Below are 19,943 nucleotides of genomic sequence, written 5' to 3'. Positions count from 1 at the left end.
CCTCTGCTTTGGTTTATTCCCTCATTTTAGAGGGAACACATTCTCCACTGCAATGGAAAATTTGAATGTCTGCAAATGTCTTTGGTCTACTGTCACCATTGATCCATAATTTGGCTTGTTAGAGAATTCTGAGTTCGAGCTCAGAGTTTAGAAGGAATTATTCTACCATCTTCTAGCTCCCAGGGTTGCATCTGGGAAGTCTGATGCCATTCTGTTACCCAACACTTTGGGTTTTTTCTCTCTAAAAGCCTATAGGATCCTATTTCTATCCTTAGCATTCTGAAATTTCATGATGTCCTCGCTGCCTTTTGTGATTTAATTTCATCCAATCTTCTGGGAACTCACGGGCTCCCTCAGTCTAGAAGCATTTTTTAGTTTGGGGACCCTTTTTTGTATTTATTTCTTTGACAATTTCCACCTCTCTATTTCCTCTGTTTCCTTTAGAACTGAACTTGTAGTGAGATGCTGGACTTCCTCTGATTTTCTTACCTTTCTATCATTTGTTCTTGGGAAATTTCCTTTCTGCTCTTCAGAACTCTCCTTGACTTTACCGTTGCTTTGGAATATCTTCTTTCAGCTAATACCACATTCATTCCCAAGAGCTGGCTCTCGTTCTCTGAATGCTCATTTTTCTCTGTCCTCATTTTGTATAATCCTGGCTGCTATTTTTCTAAGAACCGAGAGAGGGAACTGGGTTCAGGGTTCTCTCCATTCACAATGCCGGCTTTTCCTGAGTCCCCCTGTGGTCCATCTGCTAGCCCACCCTCACTCCCAGCTGAGGCCAATATCTCTAGTTCAACTTCTTCAGGCTCTCAGCTAGTCCTCTTGTTTTCAGCCCCCAATTTCTCACATTGCTACGGTAGTGGGAGATCCCTCATCTTGTTGAAAATAACAGTCTTAACTTGAAAAAAATTATGATTTTGTCTTATAGCATTGCTGAGAGGGCAAGTCTTGTAATAGTCACTTTGAATAAATATGGTCCCATAGTTCTGGGAGACATTTTGCTCTCCTATGGGAAGTGCCCTCTAGGGGTAAACACCTGTAACACATTTCCACCCTCTAACAGCCTGATCAAGTATTACTACTTCAAAATACAGACAATTCTCTGTGTAGCTGTATCTGTTGATATCATCTGAAAGGTGCATATATTTAAATGAAAATTATCATTTCAACCCCTCCTCCTTTACCGAAAATAAGGAAAAGAAACAAACACACAGCCCTGTACTTCTTTCCGCACTGTGGTGTCTGCCCAGGGGTAGGCACACAGCAGAGGGTGCCAGCTGGTGTACTGACTACTCTTCGTCCCTGGCTCCAGAGGACATGTGTGACACACAGGATAACTGAGCTTTGCAGTCTGATGGCTTGGGTTTGCCATTTCCACCACCTACTCAATTCTTCTAAGCCTCAGTTTGGCAATCTTCAAAATGGAAATAATGGGGTTTATGATATTGATGGGAGGGTTGGATAAGAGAATGCCTAAGAAGCACCAGACACAGGGTAGAGGCTTGCGAAGTGTTTGCTTTGTAATGATTACTACTACCGTTATTACTAAATGTCCCATTTCTCCCCCATGTGCCCACCCAGTGATCCACTACGAGGTTGAGATTTGGACAGGGGATGTGGGCGGCGCAAGCACCACTGCCCGAGTCTACATGCAGATCTACGGCGAGGAAGGCAAGACAGAAGTGCTCTTCCTCTCCAGCCGCTCAAAAGTGTTTGAGCGGGCGTCCAAGGACACATTCCAGGTGTGTGTGGGCAAAGCAGTGGGGTTGTCAACAGAGGGCCCAGCAGTTGTCTGAAAGTGGAGGTATTGGTTCTCAGCCCTGGCTTCTTATTAGAATCACCTGGGGAGCTTTAGAAAAAAGGGCTGCTTGGTCTATACCTGCATCAGTTAAATCAGAACCTTTGTGGTGGGACGTGTTTTCTGGGAACGTTTCTGAATGCTTTACCAGAGATACTAATATGCTGCCAATGCTGAGAACTGCTGGAGCAGGTGATTCTAATTTAGCAAAATACTGCACGAGACCCTTGGTTACTACATTCATTCCCAGCCTTGGCCTCTGATTCTACCACTCACTCAGCCTGACGGTGGGGCCGTGCCTCCCAAACAGGATACTGGGAGGCTTGGGGTCTCCCGGCTGTGTTCTGAGGGCCCCAGATCTCCTCACTTCCCTTCGAGTAGAGGAGAAAAAGAGATGAGAGTGCGAGCATGTTGTTGACAGGAGAGGAAGGAGGATGCAAGGGTGGTGCCCCCTGGGGAGGCACATGAATGTCTTATGTGGGACATGAGTGCGTGTGTGCATGTGTGTGTCTGCAGACCTGTGTGTGAATGAAGCGTATTCATGCTGGCTGGTCTATGGGTGTCTGTGTGCCCCAAGCAGCTTGGCCCTCAGCAAAGAGTCCTAACCCAGTGCCCAGCAGAGAGGGTCCTGGCTGAGCTGGGCCAGTGTCACAGGTGTCTGGAATGTTAGCACTGAAGGGGGCCTCCTGGAGTCCAACCCCTCATTACACTGCTGAGGATGCAGAGGCCCGAGCGGTTCACCTCTCTGAGCCTCAGCTTCTTTATCAGCTCAAACCTAGCTTCATAATACCTGCCTGGCCTGCTTCACAGCCCCTGGAAAGATCAAAATAGTCAAAGTCAGCGAAAGGACTTGGGAAATCAAGTCATGCAGATGTAAGAGCAGGGCATCTTCTGGATGTGAACAGACTGCATGGCTGCACACGGTGGTGGCTGCATTAACGGCTGGGCAGACAGTTGGGGGGAGAGGGGACAGCAAGTGAGCTGGCTTGCAAGGATGCTGTGACCTGGAAAGCACTAGAGAGGAGATGGAATGTGCTGAAGAAGGGACTTACCGTATCGAGAGCCCATCCCCTATGTAGCTGAGAAGAATACGTTCCTCTTCCTGGGGGCCCTGGGCTCCATTCTGGCTAATAATTTCCTCACAAAGATGGTTTTGGCTGCATTGTGGCTTCATGAACCGGGAGTCAGAAGGCCCGAGTTCTCATCTAGGCCTGGGCTCCAATTATGGGACACTGAACAACTCGTAGGACAGCCCTGGGCCTCAGTTTCCCCAGCACACAAGCAGAGAACTGGTGGGACTGGGCTTTAAGGATTGTCAAACACCCAGGCAAGGGCCCATCAGCACAGGGAGCCCTAAGAGTGGCCCGACCGGCAGGAACTCCATGTGAGCTGTCCCCTGAGCTCTGCGGGGGCCAGACCACCCCACAGTATGAGGCTCAGAATAGAGTGGCAGATCGAAGGTCAAGGACCTGATCCTGTGAAGCAAAGCTAAATCCACGGACACTGCCCTTTGAGCCAGACACGTGCTAGGCCCAGTGGGAGAGAAAAGCAAGAACGAACAGTCCCTGCTCTCAGGAATTCCCACTTGATGTGTAGACACCAGAGCTCATGGGCAAAGAGGGCATCCAGGCCGGGCCAAGCTCTGGGCCCTCTCCCCTCTGAGCTCCCAGGGAGAGGAGACGCTGGTGTGTGGGAGGGGCCTGGGGGAGACTTCTATTTTTTGAAAAATTAACACTTATTTTTTGCTTCTTGCAAAATTTATACATAATTAATGCTGAAAAAAAATGTTCGGAAGGAGAGCACAGAAAAGCACAAACTAAAAAAAATAAAGTAATAATAAAGCTCAGGAATGAGAATGAATAGGTTTTAGAGGTAGAGGAAGGAATGAAGGCATTCTGCGTGAGGGAATAAAGATGAAGATATGGAATTTAAAAAAAAAGAAGGAATGAGGGCTTCCCTGGTGGCGCAGTGGTTGAGAGTCCGCCTGCCGATGCAGGGGACACGGCTTCGTGCCCCGGTCCGGGAAGATCCCACATGCCGCGGAGCGGCTGGGCCCGTGAGCCATGGCCGCTGAGCCTACGCGTCCAGAGCCTGTGCTCCGCAACGGGAGAGGCCACAACAGTGAGAGGCCCGCGTACCGCAATAAAAAAAAAAAAAAAGAATGAGTGTGATGTGTGTGGGGTGTGTGTGTGTGTGTGTGTGTCTGTGTGTGTGTGTAAAGGGGGAAAGAGAAAGAGAGGGAGGGAGACCATCTTTGCCCTCTGTACAGGGGTTTAGAAGGACACCCGCTTGCGGGGAGGGGGAGGCGGGAAGGGAAACCAGGCTTGCGTGCACGAGAGGAGGAGCGGTGGCAACTTTGAGCTCAGAGGTCCCAGCCTCTTCATCCCACGCTCCTGGCGCAAGACGCGCCAGGCTCCTCAGGGGGCGGGGCGGAGGCCACCCCCGACCCCCAGCCACTGCCCCGCGCTTTGAGCAGCTGGAGGCGGCGGACGTGGGCCAGGTCTTCAAGATCCGGCTCGGCCACACGGGCGAGGGCCTCAGCCCCAGCTGGTTCGTGGACACCGTGTGGCTGCGGCACACGGCAGTGCGGGAGGAGGACCTCACGCCCGAGGAGGAGGCGCGGAGGAAGAAGGAGAAGGACAAGTTGCGGCAGCTGCTCAAAAAGGAGCGTCTGAAGGCCAAGCTGCAGAGGAAGAAGAAGAAGAAGAAGGGCAGCGACGAGGAGGACGAGGGGGAGGAGGAGGAAGAGTCCTCGTCGGAGGAGTCCTCGTCGGAGGAGGAGGACGAGGAAACCGAGGAGGAGGAGGAGGAGGAGGAATTCGGACCCGGGATGCAGGAGGTGATCGAGGAGTACAAGTTTGACGCCCACCGCTGGCTGGCCCGGGGCAAGGAGGACAATGAACTTGTCGTGGAGCTGGTGCCCGCAGGCCGAGAGGGTCCTGAGCGTAAGCCTGAGGAGGTGTCAGATGGTCCCCTGGGGGGTGGCAGGGAGGGGGAGGGTGCCCAGCTCTCCTCTCACGTGGGGGGCCCATGGCTCTCCTCACCTGCCCTCTGCTGAAATGCCTCCACGGACAGTTCTTTGCTGGGGTTGGCATTGCCCTTGTCCTGAGACTCTTGGAAGGAGCCCTGGTATAACTCGCTGTAACTCCACGTGGGGGACATCGGTAGGAGGGTTGCTGACTGTGAGTTTTGCCAGGACTCTCAGCCTCTTGGGCTTCATGGCAAAGAGAAGTCTTGGGTAGGGAGGAGGGACGGGTTCAATTCTAGGTTAATGTAGATGCGGGTGTACCCGGAGGTCCTTCCTACTCCCACCATCTGGCTAGATCAGAGGGGTTGAGCCTCAGGTCCACCCCGAGGCCCAGGTGTCCTCAACACTGTGTGTTTTGTGTCCCCAGCCAACACCTACGAGGTCCAGGTGATCACGGGGAGTGTGCCCAAGGCTGGCACCGATGCCAATGTCTTCCTGACCATCTACGGGGAGGAATATGGGGACACGGGAGAGCGGCCCCTAAAGAAGTCGGACAAGTCCAACAAGTTTGAGCAGGGGCAGGTAGGGCTTGGGCTCTCTGACCCCAGGCGGTGGGTGGGACCCAGATGGAGAGAGCCCTCTGGTGATTCCTGAGGCAGCTCCACCTAGCACAGCACTGCTGTGTCCAGCAGTGTGCTCTGTTCAATCCAGCCAGGTAGAATGGAAGTGCCTCTTCTGTAAGCACCGGCGCTTTGTGGTGGGGACCTAAGAAAGGCACTGGTGGGGATCAGTGCCAGGAAGCCCACAGCAACTAACTGGAGATAGTATAGGTAGCAGATGCTCAGGTGCTGAGTGAGTGGGGCAGGGGTTCAAGGAGGAAGTGCTGACGTAAGATGGTGCTTTGGGGGAAACTTAGTGAGAAGGAGGGATGTGAACTGGGCCGTGGTGGGTGACTATGGTGTCCATGTCTAAAGATGACAGTGAGAGAGGTGTTCTCTGAAGATGTGACCGCATGACAAAGACGTGGGAGTGGAAGTGTGGAAGGCCAGTTGGAGGACAGTGGGTCTTCTCGCTATGCTGTGGTTAATGCCAAGCCATGGTGGGCGCTGCCTCTGGGAAGCTTGACGGGACCAATTTAAGGGGTGAGGGCATGAGAGCCTTGAAGGACAGGCTGAGAAGCCCGACCTGCATCCTGAGGCAGTGACGCCACAAAGGCTTTTGAGCATTGAGAGAAATGCATACCTCTCCCTCTTCTAGGTATAGTAGGAAAAGCATGGAAAATACATCTGTCCTTCTTGTCCTTTGAGATTTTACTACATCCTCTGGCTAGACTGTCTCTCATCTCACCTTTCACATTTCTGCCCCCATCCCAAAGCCAGATTCCCTTATCAACACAGAGGAAAACCAGAAATAAACCAAATCCATTAAAAATACTTCTGGGCTCATTGCTTGATTTATTTCAGATATCCCCTGCTTTTTCCTTCAACACTGCCTTCCCATGACCTGAGAATCAGGATTTATTTCTGTGTTTCAGTACTTTCATTTAAAAATTATAGCCACTATGATGGCTCGAATTGGAAGAAAATTGCTATAGAGGGTGTAACTGGTACGGCTGATGAAATTTGAATAGGGACTGTATGTTAGATAATAGTGTGTTGATTTTAAGTTTCCTGAATTTGGTCATTGTACTCTGATTATATGAGAATGTCCTTGTTCTTAGAAAATCTATGTTGAAGAATTTGAGTGGAGGATCATGATATCTGCCATATACTTTCAAATGATTCAGAAAAAAAATAGAGAAAGGGCAAGAGAGTGTGGGAGAGAAAGCAAATGTTGCAAAATCTAAGTGAAGGATATACAAAATTTCAATGGGTCCTGGTATCATCTGCTTCCTCCAGTGCGTATGTGTATACTTGTATCGTACACAGTCTCTCTTCTCACCTGAATGGTGAGCAATCCAAGTCTTACACTCCGAATTCTGTCAGTCACTTTAGATTTGCACTTTGGCTTATAGTAGGTACTTAATTAAAATTTATGGTTGAAGGAGTTTATGCATGTATGTGCACGCGCAGCACGTGGTCTCAGCACACACCCAAGCAACAGGCCGTACACACACACACACACACACACACACACACTCCCCATAACACAACAGGGAGCGCCCAGCCAACCTGTTTTCTCCTCTACTCCTCTCTTATGGTCACCTTCGTCACCCTCCTACTCCTGCCTCCACATTGCAGGACACAGTGAAAGTGAGACCTCCCTGGCAGGTGCAGGTGTAAAGACAGTAGTGCAACAGGTGAAGGGAATTAAGAGTTGCAAACTTCCAGCTATAAAATAAGTAAGTCACAGGAATGGAATGTACGCATAAGGAATATAGTCAATAATGTTGTAACAATGATGGTAACTGGTCTTTATGTGGTGATCATTCCATAATGTATAAAAACATCAAGACACTATGTTGCACACCTGAAACTAATATAATTTTGTATATTAATGATAACTCAGTAAACAAAAACAAAAACCAATAGAGTAGACCGAACACCAGACAACTGACTGCATTTTCCATTCCGCCTTCCCCTGATGCTTTGGGTCTTACAGCCGGTCTCAGGCTGCCCCAAGTCCTGGGAAGGTGAAGCTGATGGCGAGGTGGGGAGGGCTGCCCCCCAGTGTGCTACTCTGACCCTTCCCAGACAGACACCTTCACCATCTACGCCATTGACCTTGGCCCCCTGACCAAGATTCGGATTCGCCATGACAACTCGGGCAACAGAGCAGGCTGGTTCCTGGACAGAATAGACATCACTGACATGAACAACGAGATCACGTGAGTGGGACTGGAGGGGAGGGAGGGAAGGCCATGCCTGCCACGAAGTAGTCATGGAAAAAAGGGTGGGAGTGGGGTGGCTGTGATGGGTGAGGGTTGGGATAGGGTGGCTGTGGCGGGTGAGGGTGGGGGTAGGGTGGCTGTGGCGGGTGAGGGTGGGGGTGGTGTGGCTGTGGTGGGTGAGGGTGGGGGTGGGGTGTCTAGGATGTGGGTTTGGCCCATGGAGCTGGCTGGGTGGGCATTGCCTCCCTCCCTTCCCTCTCCCTGAGCAGCCCCTCAGCTGCTTGCCCTGTCAGGTGACAGTCTGGTAGGACATCCAATCCAGTTCTTGACTCCATCATTTCAGAAAGTCAGGTTTTCTGTCCTTGCCATGGCCCAATCTCCATGGCCAGACTTAGAACCCATAAGTCTCTCCATGTACAAAGTGACTTCCAGGACATTGTTTTAATGTTCTAGACTAGAAATAAGCAAACTTATTCTGTAAAGGCCAGAGAGCAAATATTTTAGGTTTTCAGGGCCATTTGGTCTCTGTAACAACTGCTCGACTTTGCCTTTGCTGCAGAAAAACAGCCATAGATGATGCTGAGTGAATTGAAGTGGCTGTGTTTCACTAAAACTTCATTTATAGACACTGAAACTTGAATTGCAAGTAATTTTCACATTTCACAAAATATTATTGTTTTTAGATTTTTTTCAACCATTTAAAGATGTGAAATCTCTGCTTAGTTTGTGGGATGTACATAAGCAGGTGGGCCAGGTTTGGCCCACAGGCAATAGTTTGCTGGCCCATGCTTCAGATTCACAACTAGCCCCAGGAGCTCGCTCCCCTTATCTCCTCCTCTTCCATCGCCATCCTTTCTCATTGGTGCTGTACAGTTTCTTTTCTTTGTTTCCTTGGTATTAAGCAGCGGTAAGGGCTCTGTGCTGAGCCAGCTCCAACCACTTGCAAGTAGAGAGAGCAACTCTGAGCAAAGCCTGCCCTGGGAGATAGATGTAAAATCATGGGAGACTGGTAAAAGATGGTGGAGTAGAAGGACGTGCGCTCACTCCCTCTTGCAAGAATCACAACTAACTGCTGAACAATCATCGACAGGAAGACACTGGAACTCACCAAAAAAGATACCCCACATCCAAAGCCAAAGGCAAAGCCTCAATGAGATGGTGGGAGCGGTGCAATCACAATAAAATCAAATCCCATAACCTCTGGGTGGGTGACTTATGAACTGGAGAACAATTATACCACAGAAGTCCACCAACTGGAGTGAAGGTTCTAGCCCCACATCAGGCTTCCCAACCTTAGCGTCTGGCAATGGGAGGAGGAATTCCAAGAGAATCAGGCTTTGAAGCCTAGCAGGATTTGACTGCAGGACTTCAACAGGACTGGGGGAAACAGAGACTCCACTCATGGAGGGCACACACAAAGTAGTGTGTGCACCAGGACCCAGGGGGAAGGAGCAGTGACCCCACAGGAGACTGAACCAGACCTACCTGCTTGTATTGGAGGTTCTCCTGCAGAGGAGGGGGGCAGCTGTGGCTCACCATGAGGATAAGGACACTGGCAGCAGAAGTTCTGGGAAGTACTCCTTGGCGTGAGCCTTCCCATAGTCCACCATTAGCCCCACCAAAGAGGCTGTAGGATCCAGTGCTGGGTCACCTCAGGCCAAACAACCAACGGGGAGGGAACTCAGCCCCACCCACCAGCAGACAAGCCTATTAAAGTTTTACTGAACTCTGCCCACCAGAGCAACACCCAGCTCTACCCACCACCAGTCCCTCCCATCAGGAAGCTTGCACAAGCCTCTTAGATAGCCTCATCCACCAGAGGGCAGACAGCAGAAGCAAGAAGAACCACAGTCCTGCAGCCTGTGGAACAAAAACCACATTCACAGAAAGACAGACAAAATGAAAAGGCAGAGGACTATGTATCAGATGAAGGAACAAGATAAAACACCAGAAAAACAACTAAATAAAGTGGAGATAGGCAACCTTCCAGAAAAAGAATTCAGAATAATAATAGTGAAGATGATCCAGGACCTCGGAAAAAGAATGAAGGCAAAGAGCGAGAAGATGCAAGAAATGTTTAACAAAAACCTAGAAGAATTAAAGAACAAACAGAGATGAACAATACAATAACTGAAATGAAAAATACACTAGAAGGAATCAATAGCAGAATACCTGAGGCAGAAGAACGGATAAGTGACCTGGAAGACAGAATGGTGGAAATCACTGCCACGGAACAGAATAAAGAAAAAAGAATGAAAAGAAATGAAGACAGCCTAAGAGACCTCTGGACAACATTAAACGCAACAACATTCACATTACAGTGGTCCCAGAACGAGAAGAGAGAGAGAAAGGACCCGAGAAAATATTTGAAGAGAGTATATTCAAAAACTTCTCTACCATGGGAAAGGAACTAACCACCCAAGTCCAGGAAGTGCAGAGAGTCCCAGGCAGGATAAACCCAAGGAGAAACACACTGAGACACATAGTAATCAAATTGACAAAAATTAAAGACAAAGAAAAATTATTAAAAGCAACAAGGGAAAAACAACAAATAACATACAAGGGAACTCCCATAAGGTTAACAGCTGATTTCTCAGCAGAAACTCTACAAGCCAGAAGGGAGTGGCATGACATATTTAAAGTGATGGAAGGGAAGAACCTACAACCAAACCTACTCTACACGGCAAGGATCTCATTCAGGTTCGACAGAGAAATCAAAAGCTTTACAGACAAGCAATAGTTAAGAGAATTCAGCACCACCAAACCAGCTCTACAGCAAATGCTAAAAGAACTTCTCTAAGTGGGAAACACAAGAGAAGAAAAGGACTTACAAAAACAAACCCAAAACAATTAAGAAAATGGTAATAGGAACATACATATCGATAATTACCTTAAATGTGAATGGATTAAACGCTCCAACCAAAAGACACAGGCTCGCCGAATGGATACAAAAACAAGACCCACATATATGCTGTCTACAAGAGACCCATTTCAGACCTAGGGACACATACGGACTGAAAGTTAGGGGATGGAAAAAGATATTCCATGCAAATGGAAATCAAGAGAAAGCTGGAGTAGCAATACTCATATCAGATAAAATAGACTTTAAAATAAAGAATGTTACAAAAGACAAGGACACTATGTAATGATCAAGAGATCAATCCAAGAAGAAGATATAACAATTATAAATATATATGCACCCAACATAGGAGCACCTCAATACATAAGGCAAATGCTAACAGCTATACAAGAGGAAATTGACAGTAACACAATAATAGTGGGGGACTTTAACACCTCACTTACACCAATGGAGAGATCATCCAGACAGAACAGAACTGGAACAAAAAATCCTAAAATTTGTATGGAGACATGGAAGACCCCGAATAGCCAAAGCAATCTTGAGGGTAAAAAACAGAGCTGGAGGAATCAGATTCCCTGACTTCAGACTATACTACAAAGCTACAGTAATCAAGACAATATGGTACTGGAACAAAAACAGAAGTATAGATCAATGGAACAGGATAGAAAGCCCAGAGATAAACCCACACACCTATGGTCAACTAATCTATGACAAAGGAGGCAAGGGTATACAATGGAGAAAAGACAGTCTCTTCAGTAAGTGGTGCTGGGGACTTCCCTTGTGGCACAGTGGTTAAGAATCCTCCTGCCAATGCAGGGGACACAGGTTCGAACCCTGGTCTGGGAAGATCCCACGTGCCACAGGGCAACTAAGCCTGTGCACCACAACTACTGAGCCTGCTCTGTAGAGCCCGTGAGCCACAACTACTGAGCCCATGTGCCACAACTAACTGAAGCTCATGCGCCTAGAGCCCATGCTCTGCAACAAGAGAAGCCACTGCCATGAGAAGCCCTTGCACTGCAACGAAGAGTAGCACCCACTCCCCACAACTAGAGAAAAGCCGCGTGCAGCAATGAAGACCCAACACAGCCAAAAATAAATAAATATAAATTAAAAAAAAAAAGTGGTGCTGGGAAAACTGGACAGCTACATGTAAAAGAATGAAATTAGAAAACACCCTAACACCATACACAAAAATAAATGCAAAATGGATTAAATACCTAAATGTAAGACTGGACACTGTAAAACTCTTAGAGGAAAACATAGGAAGAACACTCCTTGACATAAATCACAGCAAGATCTTTTATGACCCCTCTCCTAGAGTAATGGAAATAAAAACAAAATAAACAAATGGGACCTAATGAAACTTAAAAGCTTTTGCACAGCAAAGGAAACTATAAACAAGACAAAAAGACAACCCTCAGAATGAGAGAAAATATTTGCAAATGAATCAACAAACAAAGGATTAATCTCCAAAATATATAAACAGCTCATGCAGCTCAATATTAAAAAAAACTAAACAACCCAATCAAAAAATGGGCAGAAGACCTAAATAGATATTTCTCCAAAGAAGACATACAGATGGCCAAGAGGCACATGAAAAATGCTCAACATCACTAATTATTAGAGAAATGCAAATCAAAACTACAATGAGGTATCGCCTCACACCAGTTAGAATGGGCATCATCAGAAAATCTCCAAACAAGTGCTGGAGAGGGGGTGGAGAAAAGGGGACCCTGTTGCACTGTTGGTGGGAATGTAAATTGATACAGCCACTATGGAGAACAGTATGGAGGTTCCTTAAAAAACTAAAATTAGAATTACCATATGAACCAGCAATCCCACTACTGGGCATATACCCAGAGAATACAATAATTCAACATGCACATGCACAACAATGTTCATTGCAGCACTATTTACCATAGCCAGGTCATGGAAGCAACCTAAATGCCCATCGGCAGACAAATGGATAAAGAAGATGTGGTACATATATACAATGGAATGTTACTCAGCCATAAAATGGAACGAAATTGGGTCATTTGTAGAGATGTGGATGGACCTAGAGATTGTCACAGAGAGTGAAGTAAGTCAGAAAGAGAAAAACAAATATCATATATTAACACATATGTGGAATCTAGAAAAATGGTACAGATGAACCAGTTTGCAAGGCAGAAATAGAGACACAGATGTAGAGAACAAACATCTGGACACCAAGGGGGGGAAGCTGCGTGGGGGTGGGGTGGGGTGGTGGTGGTGCGATGAACTGGGAGATTGGGACTGACATATATACACTAATATGTATAAAATAGATAAGTAATAAGAACCTGCTATATAAAAAATAAATAAATAAAATAGAATTCAAATTAAAAAAAAATGGCCGTTCAGAGAAAGAAAAATTAGAGCAGCAAATCTGCTCTCTCTCTCGAAGAGACACCGTCTTCCCCGACAGTGCCTGTGGCCTCCCATGACCTTTATTAGCTCAGGAATAAGACCTTTGCAGCCAGAAGGGTAAACGAACACTGACCTCATCCCTCAGCTGCCTCTGGACCCAGTCACATGTCTCCATGCAAAGTGACTCCACCCTGACTCCCCTTTGCCGCTCATGCCCCACCCCCAATCCATCGCCACTGTGTCAGAAAAGCTCAGCCAGACCCCCTCTCCCCATCTTCAGCACCCCCTGGTCAGAGCCTCCTGGCTGGTGCCTCTGCTTCACCCAGGCCCTCCTAGTGTCTACAGCCATCCAGCCTTTAGGCCACGTCCCTCCTCTGCTCACATCCCGCAGAGGCCTTCTTGGTGATGAAACTCGGGGCCCAGCAGCCACACAGAGTGTAAGGGGAAGAGCAGAGGCACAAACCCAGAGTTCTGGAATTCCAGACCCACTGTTGCTATGCCGCTCTTCCAGTACCACCAGTTGACATACTTGATGTGCTCCAGCCTTTATGCACAAAATGGGAACACATTAAATACATTTTACAGCGTTCAGTTTTGCAATCCACTCATTCCAGTTTAACTTTCAAGTGAAACTCGTACTTTTAGTGGCCCCGAGCTTTGTTCCAACGCTCAGTTTAAACCTCCTGCTGACCCAACCCCTGGGTCTTCCTTCCATTGCCCTTGCTTAAGTGGAGTGGTGGGCATACCTGGCCAGAACACCTGCATGCCTCTCTTCCCCTTTGCTTCTGAAAAATCCCTACCTACTCCCCTCTGCAGACCTGCCTGAGCAGGATTTATTCCTGTGGGAGGAAGGGGAGGGGCCAATAGGCCCAGTCCTCCACTAGACCTCCTGTGAGTGCTTGTTGTTGCTGTGAGGATAGAGGCTAAACATCCAGTGCTCAGGCCCATCCTGGCTCCAGCTCTGGTTCTCCTGCCTGCGGAGGCTGCAGCCATGGGCGTGCTAAGGGCCTTTAACTTCATGGTGCAGGTATCTCAGGGACCACGGGGGTGGTGCCAAGAAGCCAGGCTCTGACTCCCCGCGCGTGCGCTCTTCACGGGTGTGGGAGGGCTTGTGCCTTCCCCTCTTACTGACTTTTTTCTCTCCCAGCATCAGTCTCCCCCAGCTCTTTCTTTATGCATCTCTCTCCCTCTGTCCCTGTCCTCCTCCAGCTTCCCATACTCTCATTACTCCACCTCGGCCCCAATCCCACTCTTTTCCTTACTTCTGTCTCTCTCCCTTAATCGGCCATAATTTAGAACTAAAGCCTATTATTCATAAATTAGTAAAAGTTTAACTTTCCCACTCATATATTTGAAAGGCAGAGAAGTGGAACGATATACATTTTTCACTTAAACACTAATGTCATAGCAATTTGGTTTATATCTCCCAAGGTTAAATCCACATCTCTCAATACACAGGTGCCCCTCTGTGCCCCATCCGAGCCCCTGGGCCAAGGTGGCGTCCTCTGGCGCTGCCCCTCTACCATGCTGATGTTGGGAAGCAGTAAGGACTGTAGGAGGATGGGGGGCTCAGACAGGGACAAGACCCTGGGCCTACACTGCTCCCACCTCTCCAGACTTTGACCAGACCCTGAATGCATCTTATGCACCTGGACAGCGGTGGGGAAGGGGTGCAGATGGGGCTGTAGAGATGGGCTGCATCCCCAAACCCTCTGAGTTGTTCTGGAAGCTCAGGAGCCCAGTGGGAACTGTCCAGCCCACAATCTCCAGAGATCCCAGGCATGGACTGAAGAGGAAGAAAGGAAGCATTAAGAAGAATCATCATCATCTTCACAATAGTTTTAGCAAATTCCTAACCAAGAGCGTACTGAGAGCCAGGCAGTTTTTTGAAGCACTTAAAAATGTTTGAGTCGGGAAATTCTCACAACCACCTATGAAATAGGCACTATCATCCTCATTCTACAGAGGGTTGCCTGATAAACTGCAGAATGGCCAATTAGATTTGAATGTCAGATAAGCAATGGATAATGTTTTAGTATAAGTATGTCCCCAATACTAGATAGGACATACTTACATTTCAATGTAAGATAAGCAAGATAAGCAAGTATTATTACTTGCTTATCTAAAATTCCAATTTAACTGGGAGTCCTGTGATTTTATTGGCTAAATCTGGCAACCTTCGCACAAAGAGGTAAAGAAACTTGTTCAAACTCACATGACCGTAGGCCGCAGAGCCAGGATTCAACCCCAGTCTGGCTCTAGAGGCGAGTCCTCAGTTCCCGCACCCTGCTGCCTCTCTCGGCCCCCATCCTTAGTTCCCTTCCGTCCAGGCGCCTTCCTTGCTCTGGGTTCAGCCTCTCCACTGAGGAGTCTACCTCGGACCTCCCTTCCCTGGGTGATGCCCGCTGTCTGCTGTGCCAGCTCCTTAGCCATACTCTTTGCACCTTCCAGAAGCATAATTGGGTCATTCCATTAAAATCCACTAATTCAGCCCTTGGGTATGAAGCCCCTCCTATGTGTACAACATTCTCTGCCAAAGTGGCTCTGGCTAACAGGTTGATTCTAGAAAAGGCTGGAACAGTCCCCAGAAGCCCCTTTTCCTCTAGATTCCTCCAATAGGACCCTGATTGAGGGTTTGCTGTGCTCCAGGCACTGTTACCCAGCCATTTTCAGTGGGGCTGTATGGAAACCACATCCCATGTTTGTTGTCTACTCTAGCCAAGTGACTAATGGGGTGACTCCCAGGCTAGGTAGGATGGGAGGGCAATGCTGGGGGTGCGGGGGAAGACAGGGGAGCATTTGGGCCCCATGATGGCCTCTCGTTCCTCAGCCCATGACTACTGTTTCATGACACCTTTCCAAAGAGACATCCCTCAATTCTCCTCACCCCCTGTCCCCACAGGTACTACTTTCCGTGCCAGCGCTGGCTGGCAGTGGAGGAGGATGACGGCCAGCTGTCCAGGGAGCTGTTGCCAGTGGATGAGTCCTATGTGCTGCCGCCAAGCGAGGATGAGGAGGGTGGGGGAGATGACAGCAACCCCCTCGACAACCTGGCCCTGGAGCAGAAAGGTTTCCTAACCTAGAGCTGATTTCTCCCCTCCAGCACCCCTTTCCTCTGTCTCTCCCCCACTAGGTCTCCATCTTCCCTTCCCCTGTGGGCTCTGGGCACTTCCTTCCCTGGGAATCTATCTGTTTTCTCATTCCTCCATGGCAAGAATGGGGAGGTGAAGGGGGCGTATTCTCACATGTCTAGCATATGGCTGGGTATGAAGTACATGGCCTAGCATGGAGTTATTGTCAGGAATAGAATGGAATGGAAGGAATGGAATGGAATGGAATAGAATAGAATAGTTATAGCTGACTCTGACTTAGACTTGTGTCCTCCCCTCCAGGCACATTATAGACTCTCAATATGGATATTTTCGTCAAGGGAAAGAATGAACTTTCAAGAGTTCTATGACGCTTGTGTTCCCTTCCTTGAAACATGCATCCCTAAAACTTCCCAACCTGAAGGAGTCACACCAGGGCTCCTGGCTGTTGAGTCTCTGAACCCCACAGTCACCCCAAGTCTTCCCCAAGCATCCTACAACTTTACTGATTGAGGGTTTCCTGTGTGAGCTGGATGTGGGGTGGGGGGACCTCATCTCTGCCTTCAGGAAGTTTCCAGACTAAAGGCAGCTGCAGAAGAACACATGCTACAAGTAAAGTGATTCATAAAAACAGCCAACACGAGCAGAGAAACATGCTCAGTACGTTTTCTTCCTCCTCCCTTCATGGGAGGTGGAATCTACCACTCACTTCTCCACACTCTTCTCCTGGCAGATAAATCTACCACATTCTCAGTGACCATAAAGACTGGGGACAAGAAGAACGCGGGCACCGATGCCAACGTCTTCATCACACTCTTTGGCACTCAAGATGACACTGGTAAGAAAGCAACGCAGGGCCGAGGTTCACCCACGTTCCCCTCCAGGGAGACTGGGAGATTCAGTGCAATTTTCCAAGGAATTACTGGACGTGACTCTCCCTCTTTCTCTCTTTTATTTTAAGAAACCATATTTTTAAATTCTCTTTATTACTTTATTTTATTTTATGAAGAATACTTAACATGCAATCTATTTTCTTACCAAATTTTAAATGTACGATACATGGTCATTGACTATAGGTATGTGGTGTACAGCAGATCTCTAGAGCTTATTAAACTTACTAAACTGAAACTTTATGCCTGTTGATTATTAAACCCCCATTTCCTCCTATCCCCACCTCCTGATAACTACCATTTCCATCTTTGATTTTATGAATTTGATTTTGATACTTCATTTAAATGGAGTCATGCTCTATTCATCCTTTTGTGTCTGGCTAATTTCACTTAGCATAATATCCTCAGGAACCATCCACATTGTTGCATATTGGAGAATCTCCTTTCACAAGGCTGTATAATATTCCATTGCATGTACATACCATATTTTCTTTATCCATTCATCTGTCAATAGACATTTAGGATTTTTCCCATTCTTAGCTATTGTGAATAGCGCTGCAATGAACACATGAGCGCTAATACTTTTCAAGAATCTGATTTCAATTCTTTTGGATATATACCCAGAATTGGGATTGTGGGTTCATATGGTAGTTCTCTTTTTAACTTTTTTAGGAACTTTCATACTATTATCCATAGCAACTGAATCATTTTTCATTCCCACCAACTGTGTGCAGGGGTTCCAATTTCTCTACATCCTCACCAACACTTGTTGTCTTTTGGTTTGTTTGGGTTTTTTAAAATTTATTTATTTTTGGCTGCATCAGGTCTTACTTGCAGCACATGAGATCTTTCATTGCGGTGCCCGGGCTTTTTGTTGCAGTGCAAGGGCTTCTCTCTAGTTGTGACATGTGGGCTTTGTAGTTGTGGCACGCAGACTTACTTGCCCCGTGGCATGTGGGATCTTAGTTCCTGACCAGAGATGGAACCCACGTCCCCTGCACTGAAAGGCAGATTCTTAACCACTGGACCACCAGGAAAGTCCCCTTTTGTTTTTTTGATAGTAACCATCCTGACAGGTGTGAGATATCTCATTATGGTTTTGATTTGCATTTACTTCATGGTTAGTGACAATGAGCCTTTTTTCTTATACTGTTGGCCATTTTTATGTCTTCTGTGGAGAAATGTCTATTTAAGTCCTTAGCCCGTTTTTAATTGGGTTCTTAGTTTTTTTGTATTTGAGTTGTAAGATTACTTTATATATTTTGGTGATTAACCCCTTATAGATATATAGTTTGCAAATATGTTCTCCCATTCTGCTTTTGTTTTTGTTTTTTTGCGGTACGCGGGCCTCTCATTGTTGTGGCCTCTCCCGTTGCGGAGCACAGGCTCTGGATGCGTAGGCTCAGCGGCCATGGCTCACGGGCCCAGCCGCTCCACGGCATGTGGGATCTTCCCGGACCGGGGCACGAACCCGTGTCCCCTGCATCGGCAGGCGGACTCTCAACCACTGCGCCACCAGGGAAGCCCCTCCCATTCTGTATGTTGCCTTTTCACTCTGTTGTTTCCTTTGCTGTGTAGAAACTTTTTAGTTTAATGTAGTCCCTCTTGTTAATTTTATTTTTTGTTGCTGTGCTTTTGGTGGCATATTCATGAAGTCATTGCCAAGACCAATGTCATAAAGTGTTTCTTTTATGCTTTGTTCTAGGAGTTTTACAGTTTTGGTCCTTCTGTTTAAATCTGTAATTCATTTTGAGTTGATTTTTATGTACAGTATGAGATAAGGGTCCAAATTAAGTATTTTACACGTAGACATCCATTTCCACCATTTATTGGAGAGGCTATCCTTTCCCCATTGTGTATTCTTGCATGCCTCTGACTCTTGAAAGATTTCATGCAACTAGCCCCAACAGAGAAAGGCAATTCCTTTTTTCTTAAAAATCTCCCTGTGAGGTGACTTGTTTGCCTCGGTTGTGAATGCCAGTTCTTTTAAAATTCTTCCTAAATCTTACTAAGTCAGGCCTACTGCATTCTGGGGACAGAGAGCCCCCTGCCCTCTCTTGGTCCTCACTGCTGCCTCTACCACCTCTAGCACCTTTGGAAGCCATGTCAATCATCTTCCCTTCGGTATCCTCTCCCCAAGTAATGGTACCTGATTCTTTGTCCAGGCCTTTCTGAAAGTTTTTACAATTTCCTGTGCCGTTCCTTGAGGTGTCATTCTGTTTTACTTTCAAAACTGTAGCAAACGGGCTCCTCGGTCCAAACAGCGAGTGATCTCTTCTCTGTGTCTTTTGCCAGCTTTCTCCTTCTGTTCTAAAGGCAGAGGTAGCCCTAACTCTATCTCTACCTCAATAACAACCTGGGAACCAGTGGCTCTTCCCAACCTCCAGTGAGATTCAGCCAGTGGGTTCCATGGTACTCTCCAGATGAGATGCTCAGGGAGTCTTGGGGTCCTTCTGGAGCCTCTGTCAAGGCAATCAGAGAAGGTGGAATGTAGTGCTGGAGTCAGCCATCCACTTGGACCATGTGTCCAGCCATCCTGTCATGTTCCTCCATTCAGAGAGGAACCAGTCCCTCAAATATGTAGTCATCCCATATTTGCTCAAAACCCTGTGGGTCCAGAGCTCTATGCCAAGAATTGCTGAAGAATGAAGGAGCTTAATCCCTGACTTTGGGGTACTCTTATTCTAATTCAGCACTGTGGTGATATAGAGCATGGACTCAAGCTTGACTGATTGGTTTAAACTTCTGCCCTACCACTTATTAGCTGTGTGACCTTGGGCAAGTTCCTTAATCTCTCTGTGCTTTAGTTTCCCCCATTTGTAAAATGGAGATTATATTAGTACATGCCTCATAGAGTTGTGTATTTAATGAAATTGAACATGTAAAATATTTGAGACAAAATGACACTCAATAAAACATTTATTATTATTATTATTTACTAGGTTAGGTAATGCAGATATAATGAATGAATCAGACCAAAACTTATAAATGAACGTCCTTGCAATAGTTACTGAGCCATGGTCAATGAAATTGAGGGGCCCTAACAACTGCTTTTATTTGCCAAGGAATTGCTATGTGTTAGGCACATTCTTGAAGACGCAAGTCATCATTTTA

The 19,943-nt window shown here is 47.1% G+C and overlaps 1 protein-coding gene across 6 annotated transcripts in view; it reads left to right on the top strand.

Annotated features, from left to right (window-relative positions):
* The window catches only part of LOXHD1 (lipoxygenase homology PLAT domains 1), a 190,696-nt gene that overhangs the window by 86,237 nt on the left and 84,516 nt on the right, over nucleotides 1–19,943 (top strand). For 5 of the 6 annotated variants that reach the window (XM_060310522.1, XM_060310521.1, XM_060310523.1 and 2 more), the window contains 6 exons: nucleotides 1,585–1,745; nucleotides 4,278–4,746; nucleotides 5,197–5,351; nucleotides 7,463–7,596; nucleotides 15,753–15,919; nucleotides 16,673–16,777. In XM_060310522.1, coding sequence (XP_060166505.1) covers nucleotides 1,585–1,745; nucleotides 4,278–4,746; nucleotides 5,197–5,351; nucleotides 7,463–7,596; nucleotides 15,753–15,919; nucleotides 16,673–16,777 — 1,191 coding nt within the window. Of the gene's footprint in view, nucleotides 1–1,584; nucleotides 1,746–4,277; nucleotides 4,747–4,860; nucleotides 5,352–7,462; nucleotides 7,597–15,752; nucleotides 15,920–16,672; nucleotides 16,778–19,943 lie in introns of those variants that run through there. The other variant, XM_060310526.1, reaches the window with a different exon arrangement.

This window comes from Globicephala melas, chromosome 13 (assembly GCF_963455315.2).
Source record: "Globicephala melas chromosome 13, mGloMel1.2, whole genome shotgun sequence".
In the NCBI taxonomy this organism is placed as follows: Eukaryota; Metazoa; Chordata; class Mammalia; order Artiodactyla; family Delphinidae; genus Globicephala; species Globicephala melas.
Note: the sequence above shows the minus strand (reverse complement) of the source record. Positions and strands in the feature narration are given on the sequence as shown.